Source organism: Coffea eugenioides, chromosome 7 (assembly GCF_003713205.1).
Source record: "Coffea eugenioides isolate CCC68of chromosome 7, Ceug_1.0, whole genome shotgun sequence".
Classification (NCBI taxonomy): domain Eukaryota; kingdom Viridiplantae; phylum Streptophyta; class Magnoliopsida; order Gentianales; family Rubiaceae; genus Coffea; species Coffea eugenioides.
The window spans coordinates 13089982-13106262 of record NC_040041.1 but is presented as its reverse complement, the minus strand read 5'-3'; the positions used below and the strand labels follow the sequence as shown (position 1 = coordinate 13106262).

General features: G+C 37.3%; 1 protein-coding gene across 1 annotated transcript; it reads right to left on the bottom strand.

Annotated features, from left to right (window-relative positions):
• Positions 1 to 1557: 1557 nt before the first annotated feature.
• Positions 1558 to 16030, bottom strand: LOC113778444 (pleiotropic drug resistance protein 2-like). The gene is made up of 22 exons (XM_027323857.1): positions 15705 to 16030; positions 15404 to 15524; positions 14926 to 15014; positions 14693 to 14777; positions 12607 to 12897; positions 12443 to 12533; positions 11329 to 12229; positions 11066 to 11226; positions 10808 to 10911; positions 10538 to 10694; positions 10374 to 10435; positions 9790 to 9909; positions 9342 to 9674; positions 8922 to 9212; positions 8755 to 8838; positions 8333 to 8466; positions 7991 to 8218; positions 7683 to 7854; positions 7503 to 7587; positions 4852 to 4856; positions 2015 to 2179; positions 1558 to 1827 (listed from the first exon to the last, which is right to left on the bottom strand). Exons 1-22 carry the CDS (start codon positions 16028 to 16030, stop codon positions 1558 to 1560), a joined length of 4275 nt encoding a protein of 1424 aa, XP_027179658.1.
• Between the last annotated feature and the right edge of the window lie 251 nt (positions 16031 to 16281).

The window sequence follows — 16281 nt, the reverse complement described above, 5'->3', positions numbered from 1 at the left end:
TTCAACTAATATATTAAGATAGATTCTAGAAAGAAAATATGTTCTCCATGTATTTTAAACCAAGATTTTGAAGGGATTGATAAAAATAATTGTCCTAAAATTGAGTAGAAAATCAATTAACAATTGTTTCCAGTTGGTAATATTTAATTTTAGGGCAAATTCCACTTTACCCCCCGTGGTTTAATTTTTTTTACATAACCCCCCCTATGATTTTAAAAACTATACATAACCTACTCATGATTTGGATTAAAGTGTCAAAGTGACAGAAATGATTATCCGTAACGGAGTTATCTAAAATGTCAAAAATACCCTTATATAAAGTTGAAAATTATTTATTAACCAAGGGGGGTTATATGTATATTTTGAAAACCATAAGGGGGTTATATGGTAAAATATAAAAATCATACAGGGTTAGTGTATCATATATTTATAAGGGTAATTTCGACATTTTAAAAATTCCGTTAAGAATGACTATTTCCATCACTTTGACACTTTAATCCAAACTATGAGTGCGTTATGTATAGTTTTTCAAACTATAGAGGAGTTATGTAAAAAAACACTAAACCACAAGGGATAAAGTGGAATTTGCCCTTAATTTTATGATTTGGCTAATGAGCTTAAGCTTGTTTTCTAGGTTGACTACATTTGTTACCACTTTATTATGGGCTTCATCTAGGCTTTAACCAGATGGACCACAATGTAAGGTGAATTTTACACGAGCAGTCCAGCTATTCCAGAAAAAAATTCACAAAATTGTTAAATTGCTTATTGTTTACGTGTTTATTTTTTTTTAAAGAAGAAAACAACGTCAGATTGGAAATGCATGCTTTGCAGGGAAATTGAATGCCTGAATCTTTTCTTATAAATGAGTACTACAACGAAATAAACTTGATACTTATTTTTCTAAGAAGGAAAAGAATTGCTAAAAGGTGAAACAACACAAGGAGATTGATAAACCTGCTACTCATATTATTTATGAAAAAAGACTTGCCACTAAAGGTTTTTTCTTTTTTGGTAATAAAAAGTTTGGATGAGTTCCGCTCTAATCATCATCACGAGTCAAGGCATGTCTCCAAAACCACAAATCCCTTGTAGAAGTTTTTACAGATCACCCACCAATACAACCTTCACATCGACAACGGGATTCAAACACACGATTTTTTGTAGGAAAGTATTTCGTTCTTGCTAACTGAGCCAACTTGTGTTAGCTTGCTACTAAAAGTTGCATGCACATAACTAATGAGTGGTCATTTTCTGAGGAACAATAATGTCTCAGGTTCTATTACAGATCCTACTCCCAAATTTTATTCTCTTAACTTTCATCATTATCATACCAATCGTCTTCTTAGGTTAAAAGAAAACCAAAACGACTAGGTCAGTTGAAGTGCATCTTAGATTACAGTTCGAATTTTATGATGGACTCACCCCTCTGATTCGTATGCTTTTAACCTGTGCTCGTAGGGCACAAAAGTAACAGAAAACCAATAAATATAACGAAAAGATGACGTGAAAGATAGCTACTCCTATCTGCTTAGCCAAAAACTACTGGAGGGTTTCTCATCTCCTTTGGAAATTGAGAAACTTGATGCCATAGGCAAAGACCAAGAAGAATAGGAGGACCCAACCAAGGTGGGCAAAAACCACTGGAATGAGGAAATCATGGTCATAGCCCAAGTTATCCTTGAGGAATTTGTTGATTGGCATTGTGCTTTTATCAGAGAGTTCAATGTCTTTGGTCCTGTCACCAAGTTGTGATGCAAAAATACCATCAATTGACCATGCAACTGGAGAGCACCAGTAGTACCACCTCCACCAAACTGGGATAAGCTGCAAAACATTCAACTTCAAAATTAATGGTGGCATACTTGCTAAGTTAAAAAATTCTACCCATGAGTGGAGTGAATTTGGTGAAATGATCGATCGAAAAACTCAAGAAGAGAAATTATTGATTTTCCAAAATCAGAATTTTTAATCAAGCGAAATAATCAATTGAAAACAAGGCATGTATACGTACGGGACGTGGGATGAGGAAACCAGAGAACAGATTCCAGAAATTCAAGAAGAATGACATGACAATTGCAGCAATTTGTTGGCCAGGAGTTAGCGCGATAACCATCATCCCATACATTGAGAAGTAGGTGTAACACATGAAGATGAAATAGTAGAAATAGAAGAACTTCTGGCCAGTCCTGTTGAGCCGCAATTCTTCAGCCGCAATCCTTGACTGTGGCAGAATTTCCTCATCCCACATCGCCTGAAGCAGAAGGAAAGCCTCCCAAATACAACTATAAATAGGGGGCTCATATGAAGGTTTCAATTGCACCACTTAAGAGAGTTATATGGGCTATTAGCTTCTTAAGTCATTTAGCCCATTCAGTCAAATATTTTAGGCTCTCTTATTTTGAGTTTAGGAATATTTTCTAAACTCTTTTGTAAGTGCCTATTGGCCTAGGAACCACTTTCCTACGGTCTTTTGTATTTCTTCTTCATAGTAGAAATATTGCTCCTCCCTCGCCCGTGGACGTAGGTCAATTTGACCGAACCACGTAAATCTTCTGTGTCTCTTATTTGCTTTGTTATCCGTCTTTATATGGTCGGTTTTACCGCCTAATTATTATATGGCTGGTATCTACCGCCTATCTATTATATGGTCGGTTATACCGCCTACTTTGTCCTAACTTGAGTTTGTCTATTTCCTGGCCCGGTCCTAACAAACTGGTATCAGAGCTGGTTGTTATATTTTGCAAGACAGGTTCATCTGGTGGGGCCCGTTCATCTGGTGGGGTTCGTCCATCCTGTGGGGCCCACTCATCCTGTGGGGTCCGTTTATCTGTGGGGCCCACTCATCTCGTGGGGTCCGCTCACGAGACTTGCATATTTGTTTGGCCAGTTTTTTTGAGACAAACTTCACGTTACAGATTTTGTGGCAACAATGACGATAACAAAGACGGTTGTCGAGAAATTCGACAGGAATGTCAACTTCGGAATGTGGCAGCTCAAGATGGAGGCCATTCTTGTTCAAGACGGACTTGATCTAGCGATTCACGGAATCGAGAACAAATCAGAAGATGTAAAGGATGCGGATTTCGCCGATATGGATAAGAAGGCCAGATCCAGCATAATCTTAAATCTCTCCGATGAGGTATTGCGTGAGGTAGCAACGGAGACTTCGGTCAAGGCTATGTGGGATAAATTGAAAGCCTTGTATATGAAGAAGACAGTCGAGAATCGGCTATATTTGAAGCAGAGTTTGTACATGCTTCGGATGTCTGAATGTACATCTATACTCTCCCATCTTGATAAATTTGATTCCATTATTATGGATTTGGGGAATATAGATTCGAAAATTGATGATGAAGATCAAGCCCTATTACTTTTGTGTTCCCTTCCCCAGTCTTTTAAGCATTTCCGCGATACTATGATTTATGGAAAGGAAACAATTTCGTATCGGGAAATTAAATCTGCATTAAAATCTAAAGAGCAGATAGATAGGGACATTACTGGGGAAACTAGTGGGAGTCAAGCCGATGGCTTGTTTGTTCGGGGTAGATCTGAAAAGAGAAACACAGAAAATAGAAGTAGATCCAAGTCCAGACATAAAAATGTGGTGTGCAATTATTGTAAAAAGAAGGGCCATGTTATCTCTGATTGCTTTAAATTGAAAAATAAAGAAAAGCAAAAAGGGAAATTTGTTGAGAAAAATACTGAATCCGCTGAAGCTAGTATAGCAGCTGATGAGAATGATGGAACCATTTTCTGTGCAACGGAAAATAATTTTAGATCTAACAATGAGTGGATTTTAGATTCGGGTTGTTCATATCATATGTGTCCCAATAGGGACTGGTTTTCAACATATGAATCAACTGAAGGTGGAGTTGTCTTAATGGGCAACAACGCTGTTTGTAAAGTTGTTGGCAAAGGCACAATCCGGATTAAAATGTACGATGGTATTGTGAGGACGCTCACAGATGTTAGACATGTTCCAGATTTGAAGAAAAATCTCATCTCTTTGGGCACTCTTGAGTCTATTGGGTGCAGGTATTCAGGTGGAGATGGAGTTCTCAAAATCAGTCGAGGAGCCCTTGTTGTTATGAAGGCACACAGATCTGGTACTTTATATATTTTGCAGGGATCTACTGTTACAGGTGCTGCTGCTGTTTCTACATCAACTTTGTCTGATTCTGATTTTACCAAATTATGGCACATGAGATTGGGGCACATGAGCGAGAAAGGCTTATCTATTTTATGCAAACGAGGTCTTCTTGGTAGTCAAAGTATTGGAAAGATGGGACTCTGTGAACATTGCATTTTTGGAAAGCAGAAGAGAGTTAGCTTCCAGTTGCCGGCAGTTCACAGGACAAAAGGAACTTTGGACTACATTCATTCAGACCTCTGGGGGCCTTCTCGTGCTCCTTCTAAAGGAGGTGCCAGGTACATGTTGACTTTCATTGATGATTATTCAAGGAAAGTTTGGGTCTATTTTCTTAAGCATAAAAATGATGTTTTCCTAACTTTCAAGCAATGGAAAGTTTTGATTGAGAAACAAACAGGAAAGCATATTAAGCGGTTGAGAACAGATAATGGCATGGAATTTTGTGGAGGTGAATTTAATGAATTCTGCAAGAATGAAGGAATTGTTCGGCATCACACCGTCAGGATGACGCCTCAACAAAATGGTGTGGCTGAACGTATGAACAGAACGCTTTTGGAGAGAGCAAGATGTATGATCTCCAATGCAGGGTTGACAAACGACTTTTGGGCAGAGGCGATCAATATGGCCTGTTATATTGTCAACCGTTCTCCTTCTGCATCTCTTGATTTCAAAACTCCTGAGGAAGTTTGGTCAGGTACTCCTGCTGATTACTCCAATTTAAAAGTTTTTGGGTGTCCAGCATACATGCACGTGAATGATGGAAAATTGGAGCCTAGGGCTAAAAAGTGCATTTTTCTTGGGTATGCTTCTGGGGTGAAAGGATACAGATTATGGTGTCCTGATCCCAAATCTCCAAAATTTGTGATCAGTAGAGATGTTACTTTTGATGAATTGTCTATGTTATCTTCCAAGAAGGAGTCTTCTAGTCCTTGTACTACTGATAGTACACAGAAGCAGGCGGAGCTTGATATTGGCAGTTCTGGTCCTTCTCAGTCCAAATCTTCAATTCAACAAATGCCAGTAGATGCACCTGAGTCTACTGTGGAAGATAGTTCAGAAGAAGAGGAGTATTCCATAGCCAGAGATAGACAAAGGAGAGACATTCGACCACCACAAAGATATGCAAATTTAGTTGCATATGCTTTATCTGTTGCAGAAGAAACTGATGCAGTTGGTGAGCCTTCCACCTATTCAGAAGCAGTTTCTTGTGATAACTCTGCAAAGTGGTTGATTGCGATGAATGAAGAAATTGAATCTCTTCATCGTAATGAAACTTGGGTTCTTGTAAAGCCGCCGTCAGCTAAGAAAATTGTCGGTTGCAAGTGGGTCTTCAAGAAGAAGGAAGGTATTCCAAGGGTTGAAGATGCAAGATATAAAGCACGATTGGTTGCAAAGGGCTATAGTCAGGTACAAGGTGTTGATTTTAATGATATATTCTCACCTGTTGTTAAACATAGCTCTATTCGTGTTTTGCTTGCTTTAGTAGCCATGTATAATTTGGAGTTAGAGCAGCTTGATGTTAAGACAGCTTTCTTACATGGCGAACTTGAAGAACAAATTTATATGAGACAACCCCAGGGTTTTGAAATTGAAGGTAAGGAAGACCATGTTTGCTTATTGAAGAAATCCTTATACGGATTGAAGCAGTCTCCAAGACAATGGTATAAGAGGTTTGATTCCTTTATGTTGGGTCATGGTTATTTGAGGAGCATGTATGATAGTTGTGTTTACTTCCGGAAGTTAAATGATGGTTCTTTCATTTATTTGCTGCTTTATGTTGATGACATGCTCATTGCTGCCAAGAATTTGTCAGAAATTCACACTTTGAAACTGCAGTTAAATAGTGAATTTGAAATGAAAGATTTGGGAGCAGCTAAGAAAATTCTTGGCATGGATATCAAGCGAGATCGAGGAGTAGGGAAGTTGTTCTTGACCCAGAAAAATTACCTTGAGAAAGTTTTGGAGCGTTTTGGCATGAAAGATGCTAAACCAGTATCTACTCCTCTTGCCAGCCATTTTCGGCTATCTGCTGCTCAATCACCAAAATCAGATGAAGAGGAAGATTATATGGCACGGGTTCCTTATTCCAGTGCAGTCGGCAGTGTTATGTATGCAATGGTTTGTACTCGTCCAGATATTGCACAAGCAGTCAGTGTTGTTAGCAGATATATGTCTTGCCCTGGTAAAGCACATTGGCAAGCTGTGAAGTGGATTCTCAGATACTTGCGAGGTACTTCAAATGCATGTTTGGAGTTTGGAAGAAATAATAACACTTTGGTTGGTTTTGTAGACTCAGACTACGCTGGAGATCTTGACAGGAGAAGATCACTTTCAGGCTATGTATTTTGCATTGGCGGTTGTGCTGTTAGTTGGAAAGCTACTCTACAACCTGTCGTAGCTTTGTCTACTACTGAAGCAGAATATATGGCTGTGACCGAGGCAATCAAAGAAGCCTTGTGGTTGAAGAGTTTATTTAGCGAGCTAAGTCTATATCAAGGTGTTACTGATATTCACTGTGATAGTCAAAGTGCCATACACTTGACTAAAGATCAGATGTATCATGAGAGGACGAAACATATTGATGTGAAGTATCATTTCATTCGGGATATCATTGCTGAAGGAAAGGTCCTTATTCAGAAAATCAATACCAAGGACAATCCAGCTGATATGTTTACGAAACCTCTTCCAAATTACAAGTTCAAGCAGTGCTTGGATTTGGTTGGTGTTCATTGTTTGTGATTTAGACCCATTGGGTCTTATGTGGAGAAGGTGGAGCGATTTTACTATTGACGATGGTGGGACTCAAAATTATGTCAAGGTGGAGATTTGTTGAGTCGCAATTCTTCAGCCGCAATCCTTGACTGTGGCAGAATTTCCTCATCCCACATCGCCTGAAGCAGAAGGAAAGCCTCCCAAATACAACTATAAATAGGGGGCTCATATGAAGGTTTCAATTGCACCACTTAAGAGAGTTATATGGGCTATTAGCTTCTTAAGTCATTTAGCCCATTCAGTCAAATATTTTAGGCTCTCTTATTTTGAGTTTAGGAATATTTTCTAAACTCTTTTGTAAGTGCCTATTGGCCTAGGAACCACTTTCCTACGGTCTTTTGTATTTCTTCTTCATAGTAGAAATATTGCTCCTCCCTCGCTCGTGGACGTAGGTCAATTTGACCGAACCACGTAAATCTTCTGTGTCTGTTATTTGCTTTGTTATCCGTCTTTATATGGTCGGTTTTACCGCCTAATTATTATATGGCTGGTATCTACTGCCTATCTATTATATGGTCGGTTATACCGCCTACTTTGTCCTAACTTGAGTTTGTCTATTTCCTGGCCCGGTCCTAACAAGTCCACTGGAATCCAATCATGGAGTATAAAAGAAGTGTATATATTAGAGTCTGAATTGCAACATAAATAGTTTCTATTGCAACCTGCAATGATGAGATACACAAGTATATAAGTTAGAACTAAAAAATTCTAGATGATATCTGCTTAGCAAAACATGAATGTCATAAGCTTGTCTCACCTGAGCAAACGCGTAAGGCAACTCTGAATACATTCCTGCTGCTCTTTCACGGTAAAAAACTGTTCTTTCAATTGCTACAACAGATTGCACTGCAGAAGCATTGGTAGCTCCGAGGAAAAGAACAGCAGCATAAATAGCTCCCAGTAAATTAATTAAGTCTTGCTGCTTAAATCTGTTAACAGATAAATAAAATACTTGAACCTGATATTAGCAGAATGCAACTGAATTGACTGGACTTTATCATCATGCAACAGGTTAGGGATTTGAAAGTTTGCTATGCTGATGAAATAAGGAGAAGTTGTACTTACATTACATTTCCTTTGTCCCAAAAGATAACACCAAATATAAGTCCGAAGACAACTGTCATGAAGAATCTGATGGCATTATACTGTGAATTCCTCCAGTATGACCAGTTGTGTTTCCAAAAACAAGCCTTGCATTGAACTAAAAAGGACTGAGAGTACCGAGTAGGAAAATGTAGGTCCTTGGAACCTGGTACAGGGGTGCTTAGTTCCTTTATTAGCTCCTGATTTCTCCTGGAAACGTGAATCAAGAAAGAAGTCAAGAATCTTAGAGAATATATGGAGAGACAGATGCTACTTTCTTGAGGAATTTGTGCAGAAAACTCTTTGACTTTTATGTTCTTTTACCTGTAAAGTTCAGAGTTGGCATATATTACTGCAAAATCAACCTCAAGTTGGGCCTCCATTGCAGAGGTGCTGACATCCAACATCCAGGTAGCCGGATTATAGCCCTCTTTTATCTTGGGAACGCCTGGTATAGCCTGCAAGTTGATAAGATTTAAATTTAGGAAAACATTGTATTCTTATCCTCTCCTCAGGGCTCAGGCTTTAAGAGCCACATTATGAGACATTTTGAATGGGGACTGTATGCCCAACATGCTGATATCTGAATAAGCAGAAACAAGTCTGAGATTGTCTACTACACAGTTTCTATTCCAGAGATGTTGCACTCTAGGTAGTAATTATGGTGTCAGGATGAAATTTAACAACTGCTGGAGAAGAGTGAAGGCACCAAGCAAGCAATAATATGATTAAAGGAGAAACCTCACCTCGAAATATTTGATAAGTTCGTGAGAATGGGGACCAAGCGGTCCTGCATATATCACTTGTCCTCCTCTCTTCATCAACAGCAGCTGAAGATAAAAGAAAGGTTTTAGTACAAGTTGGAGTGCATTAGATAAGGATCAAGTGTGATGAGTATGAAAATTGAGCAAACCTCATCAAAAGCTTCAAAAATATCTATGCTTGGCTGGTGAATTGTGCACACCACAGTTCGACCTGTATTCACAGTGTTTCTAACTGTACGCATTACAACTGCAGCAGCTCTGGCATCAAGTCCTGAAGTGGGCTCATCCATAAAGATGATGGAAGGATTAGCAACTAATTCAACAGCAATAGTAAGTCTCTTTCTCTGCTCAGTTGAAAGACCGTCAACTCCTGGAAGTCCAACAAGAGCATTCCTCAAAGGATTGAGCTCAACCAAGTCCATGACTTCTTCTACAAACATCTGCAGTAATAAAGGCAAATGAAAATTATAACGTAAAAGCATGATTGATTTCAAGGCAGAAAGAGTAATGCATAAAATGTATCAAATGATTGAAGGTCATGATTGCATTGATCAGGCTCAGGATCTTGCCTTTCGGGTTTCTGTATTCACATCAGAAGCAAGCCGTAACCAGGCTGAGTAAAGAAGCGATTCAAAAACAGTTACATAAGGCGAATGGATATCATTCTGTTCACAATAACCGCTAACTCGGGCAAAAGTTTCTTGGTTTTTTGGGTAGCCTGAAATGCTTATGCTTCCTTCAATATACCCTCCAGTCTTTCTACCTGCTAAGACATCCATTAATGTGGTCTTTCCAGCACCACTGACACCAACCAATGCAGTCAGAATGCTAGGCCTGAAAGCACCACTAATATCTCTCAGTAGCTGCAATCGTTCTTCATCAACCCCCTGGGTCTTCATTTCCTGATATCAGCCAAATGTCCAAATAAAAATGCAAGTTCAGAGAATGCACAAGAATCTAGAAACGAGATTTTGCATTGTCTCTTCAAAGTTCAAGTCGAGGATGAATAGCACTCACTGCAGGCATGTCCACATAGTAATTCACATGATTGAATGCAAGGGAAAGCGGCTGGAAAGGCAAAACCATTCCTCTAGCTGTTTGGTTGCTTGTTTCACTAACGATTGAGTTTCCATTTTCCTGAGCACTTCTTACTGCCAGTTGAACACCTGTAGTAATGACAGCATATAACAAAAGCTTTTCTGTCTTAAAGTGTGTAGAGCAGATGAAAGCCTTTAAAAATAAGATGTCAACTAATGTTGCGAACAAAAGAAAGTCTCCTAAAACTAATTGCTTGTTGAACTTCAAATCAGGTAACTCATGCCAATATTATTATACACTTACCACTAAATCCCAGAATTTCTATTACCTTTTTTTTTTTTTTTTGAAAATGTACTAATAGGATATTGCAGAGAGAATTGGCAGTTATCTTCTGACTAAGTTCTATTAAACTTTACATTGGATTTTGGAAAAAATGCATATATCACGTTTCAAACCTTGTCAAAACTCATTTTTATCAAGGGACGCAGAAGGATTTATCTTTGAGTTGCATATGCAAAAAGCTGGAGTTGAATAGACCACAAACCTCCAGGATTTGATGCTACTTGCCGTCTATCCTTGTTTTGCTCATCATCCTCAAGAATAACAGCTTTATTATCTCCTAGAGCTGACATTAGGTTGACACCACGGAATTAAGACATAGACTTCTTACTATATAGTATATTAGAAACCAAAATAGCATGATAACAAGGTTGTATGTTGGGCTTACGCTTTAAAAATGTCAATGCTCCAATAAAAAGAACATTGAACAGCAGAGAAAATGCAAAAAGAGCTCCTACACCAATCCAGTACCAGGTTTCCGTGAAAAATAGACCTCTGTCCTTAAGAAGGGTCTTTCCAACTGTAGGTTCTGAGCCATTGCTGGGCTGTAAAACCAAAGTCAAGAGCCATTACTAGAATTAATGTCTGGCACTCAAGAGTTAGGCAGTGCTTTGTAAGAAAACGTCAAATTTCAGCGCAAATTCTTAGGAGATATTACCTTGCTCCATCTTTCAGCAAGAAATTCATTGATGGCAATGGCATTTTGTCCATACATCATTGGAGAAACATAGTAACCCCATATCATCCAATCCTTGATGTCATCTGTGAAATTAAAGAGGCAAAATAAAATATATTAGTAATTCAAATATATAGTGAAGAAATATAAGTGTTCGACCATTTTTTTTTTTTTTTGCTACTAGATATAAACAATCAATTGTAGCAAGAAATTTGTGCCAGGTATAAATTGTTTTTTCACCTTTCGCAATAATGTATCCTCCTAGCACAAATACCACTAACAGGGTGAAGGTTCCAAGGGTGTTTGCCACAACTTCTACTCTCCCAGCTGCTGCAATAAAGCGAAACAAAGAGAGAGCCATATGATGTATGCTGATAAATGCCAAGAGCTGTTTGAAGAACCTGAAAAGTTGGGGATACAAACAGGAGAAAAGCTGTATTATTAGATAACTACCACAGAAATGACATTAAAGCTTCAAATAAATGATGTGAACTTGAAGTTACCTAATAGCAGAAGGAGCAAATCCAACGGAGTAATATGTCAAAAGAATCCATATTAAGGACTCCATCACTGAAATGGGAATACGGAGGACCCAAATTGGTACTGCAAAGGCCCATGCTGGGTAGAATAGACTTTCCCTCTGCTTAAAAAACACAGGAAGCCTAGCAACTGTCATTGGTAGCTCTGCCATTCCATTGAACATCACATTGATAAGACTGAAGTATAATGCTCCCCAAAACTTAGCAGCATTATCAATTTGACCAGTTTTCATTTCAGTTCTTAAAAACACTGTCAGGGTAATTACTGCCATGACGGTTATCTGTGTCGTTTTAAATATGTAAACAAAAGAATTCCGCTTCATGAGCAGCCATTCACGTGTGAAGCATGCCCTGAAGAGCTCCCAATTTGAAATTCCATACTGCTGTGTCACCAATGCAGCAGGGTGGGTTCTGGTCTTATCATAAGCAACTCTAAGGTCTATTGTGAGCTGCTGTCCTATGTGAAAAGAACTGAAGGCATTCGCAAAATCCTTTGGAGAGATATATGAATAAGGCTGGTTATTTTTGAACCAATACTGCTGTTGGTCCTTCTTTGAGGTAATCTCTTGAAGAAAGTCTGCAATCCCTTTCCTTTCGGGGCATCTAAATCCCATGTATTCAAAGAACTCAAGAATGTTCTCACGCGGTCCTTGGTAGACAATCCAACCATCGGAAAGCAGGATAACATCATCAAAAAGCTCAAATGTCTCTGGTGCTTGCTGTAAGAGAGAGATAACCATAGTTACATCATTAATGTTAACCATTTGACTCATGAACTTGACTATTTGGAAAGTGGTGGAACTGTCCAGTCCTGTTGATATTTCATCCATGAAAAATGCTTTTGCTGGTCCTACCAACATTTCACCTGCATTTGGCACAATTACGATTTTAGTCCAGTTGACACATAAATTCCAAGAGTGCAGTGGGATAACTGAGCTTTAATTCATGAGAACCGGAAAGAGGATAGGCAAGTTTACCTGACTGTTTTATGTCATTACGAATACAGACAGTATCTTTTACTTCACAGTGTAAAGCAAACTTAATTACCAATTCTGTATAAGCTTAAATTCACACATACCTGTAGTGACACGTTTCTTTTGCCCTCCAGAAATGCCTCTTCTCATGTCATCTCCCACCATAATATCAGCACAAATATCCAATCCAAGAATCTGTTGGAACATTAGCAACATATTTAGTCTTGTCCAATATGCAGAAAGCTAAATCTGCGCAGAAGCAACAGACCTTCAGCACATAATCAGTGATCAAGCTGGTTTCTAATCCCATCATGGCTGTGGCTTTCATGAATGCATCAATCTCAGGATCTGGTTTAATACCTGCTTCTCTCTCTCTTCTTGACAACTCCACTAGCATATCATATCGGGTTCCTACTCCCAAGCACCTACCAGCAAAATCCAGTGTCTCCCGAACTGTCATTTCACCGTAATGAAGATCGTGCTGGCTAATATAAGCACTCGTCCTCTGAGGAACAAATTCATGAAATTCGTGGCCACAGTAGGTGATTTTTCCTGAAACCTGTTGGTGTACTTAAATCAGCAACTCATCAAGAATGAAAGCTAATCACTCTTGATCTAATCAAGACCTCAAAAGATACAAACAGAACAAGACAGAATATTGCATGAGGGATGTGGTTAGTTGAGGGTGAAAGCAACGTATGTTAGCTCTAGTTTATAGCAAACTAATCATTATTATCTAAAAAGCACCGTATGTACCATGAGTTTTGTTATTTCAGTTATACCCTTATTAATTAATGATTGGAGTTTCAGATTATGCTCTTCTTAATTTATTATGATGATTAAAATTCATTATATCACATCCACTGATTTAGAAGAAAATAATAGTTGATGATAAGCATTAGAGACTGAGCATGATTTGACCTTAGTTTTTTATTTTGTCCAAAATACCATTCTCCCTAATAACCCTAATAATTAGATTTATTACATTTTAATAATACAATAATTGAAGTAGTTGGGAGAACATTGTAACCTTAATTAAATTTGAATTGTGAAGACAATAAACAAACTATAACACTCCAAACCAATGTGCCTTTTTGCATTCTATTTTCAGTTTTTTTGTTTCAATTAAAAAATATTAATTAGTCATAGCCTACTTAACTTTTTAAATCTTCAAAAATATTACTATTGATACCAAAACAAGGTGCTCTTATGACAATAGAATCTTTGTCATTTGTGCTTTAAGTTAGATTCTGTCCAAAAAATAAAAAATAAAAGAAGACAAAAGCAAAAAATGAAAGACTCGATTACCTCTACCACTGAAATTTCAATTTTCAAAAAATGGAACAGTTAGACGGAAAAAATTTATATTTGGTGAATCATTTATATTCCATTGTTAACACAAATAACATACAAAATAATACAAAGAGTTCAATTTCAAAGAATATACATCTCTTTACTTTTTAAAAAATAGTGTATATAACGTCATACTAAAGAATTGCAAATTTAACTTACGTAACATGAAAACTAATAATGGTAAAGCATGCAACTAATATTTATGCAAACAATCATATTTATTTTATTTTATTTTATTGTTTGCCCTCCTACCTCTTCCCACACCGTTTCTATCCCTAACTGCCACACACAGGGTTCCAATTCGGAACTGGAAAGAACTCTAAGAACCCTACCTTAGCCACTAAGCCAGCCCCAGAGATTGACAAACAATTAACTTTTGCTTAGCGTGCAAATTTAGTTCATCCAACTCTAAAAGAAAAATTGTTCATGTGTCTAATTAAAAGTCATACAATTTTAGTGGTATTATCATAATTTGTTTGTCATGGAGAAAAAACAAACGAAGTAATTAGAAGTATCAATATTATACATACCATTCAAAATATTGATACTTTTGTCAAATCATTTCATATTTGGTCAAATCTTTATTTTTTTAAAATGTTAATTATTTCATCTTTTTTAATTAATTGCCCTTAAAACTATTATTTTAAATTGAAAGAGACCGAATGTTTTCTCATTTGTTAAAAAGTTTCTAGAGATTTTAGATGAATTTGTAGACATAACATGTTGTGATCTTTTCTTTTCTTTTTTTTCTTTTTTTTGCTTTTAAAATAATGTTTTTAAGGATAATTAATTAAAGAAGTAAAAAATTAAAAATTAAAAATTAAATATTAAATATTAAATTTGTTAAAATAATTTTCACAAATAAATTTTAATGTATAAGAAACATTATATTTTATGATATTATAATCACGTGCAAAGCATGTGACCTATTACTAGTCAACCTCAAAAAGGTAAACATTTTTATCATAACAGGTTACTAAAACAAAGGCAGAGTAAGATACTCTGAGATCATCATCAGCTTTGCCTGCCAGTGCTTTTAGCAAGGTTGTTTTTCCTGAACCTGGAGGCCCAAGAAGCAGTGTCATCCTGAAGATCAGCAAGGATCAAGAATAAGTACGTACATGAATTCTAAAACCAAAATCTAAAGTACAAAATGACAATAATACCAAGGAGCTAGGCACTTTTGAATTGTCAAAGTGAAATCAACTCAAAATAGAGACATTCAGGAGCACACCTTGATGGTCTGATAATCCCATTCACGTCTTGAAGTATTTTAACTATCCTTTTCTTTGATGGAGAAAGTCCAACCAACCCTAACGCAGCCTATTTAAGTGCAACAATGAAGGCTAAATAATTTTCCAGAACAATGATATAAATATCAAAGATCAGAAGAAAGCAACATGTAGGAAAAGAATCAGAAAAGGATGCTTAATTATAGAAACCTGAATGTTTAAGCTCAATCTCCCTAAACTATTTCTTTACGTTTCCTTCAAGATAAAATTAAACAAGGACATCAAAACTGTTTTCTCTCATCTAGTTCTCTCACAAAGAAAATCCAATTGAATACTCAATATTATAGACTAAAGAATCCGTATTAGCGAAATACAGGAGAGGAAGATTCAGAAAACCATCTAGATGTGCAATTATACTCAATTTCAATTTGAGAAAAGAGCTATCAGCAACCATGGGAAGAACAAAACGCAGTTCTATACCTCCAGTGTGTTCAGGGTGGAGTTCCACAGAGTTGGAAGTGCTCGTGTGCCAACATATGCATCTCCCTCAATAGATAAATTTTGGAACCTCACTTCAATCTTTGGAATCTCAATTCCGACCCTGTGTCCCAAAAAACCAGGAAAAAAAATGAATCAATACATTCGACATAACTGTCAAAAAAACCTTCATAGAAAAACATCAAAAACAGAAGGAATATCAAAGTTTGAAGTCCAAATTCGGTTAATCCTACAATTTTTTGACAGTAATCAAATAAGTAATAGCAACACAGAGAGAATTCACCTGTCAGTTCGATCTCGGAGTCTCCTAAGCAACTTCTCATTATCATTTTCAACAACCTTAAGAATACTCTCCATCAACAGCTTCTTATCCTCAGCACCAATTTTAGTAACATCGATCTCATTTGAGATCATTTTTCCATTACTAACAACCTGCTTAAACATCCCTTTTCTCATCCTATCATAAGTAGGCAGCCTCTCAATGGCAGCCCACTTGAGCTCCTCCTCTTCATCGACCACCATTTCCCTCCTGTTACTACTAAACACATCTGGTGGACCTTGCAATATCTCCCTCACACTCTGTGACCTCCAACTTCTCCCACTACTCATCGCCCGTGACAAACCATTCCCTGCAAAATTAGCCATTCTTCCCACCACCCCTTTTTTCCTACTACGTCAGAACTATACAAAATACAAATAAAACTGCAGTTTCAAGTTTCCAAACGACTACAGTCTACCAGATTGCAGAAAGCTAAATAATATTCTTCAATGTGCATGTGCATGTGTGTTTTTTCCCCTTCTTTCAAAAAAATGAATGCAGTGACTCTTGATTTTTGTTTTGTCACAGATTCTCTAGCCAA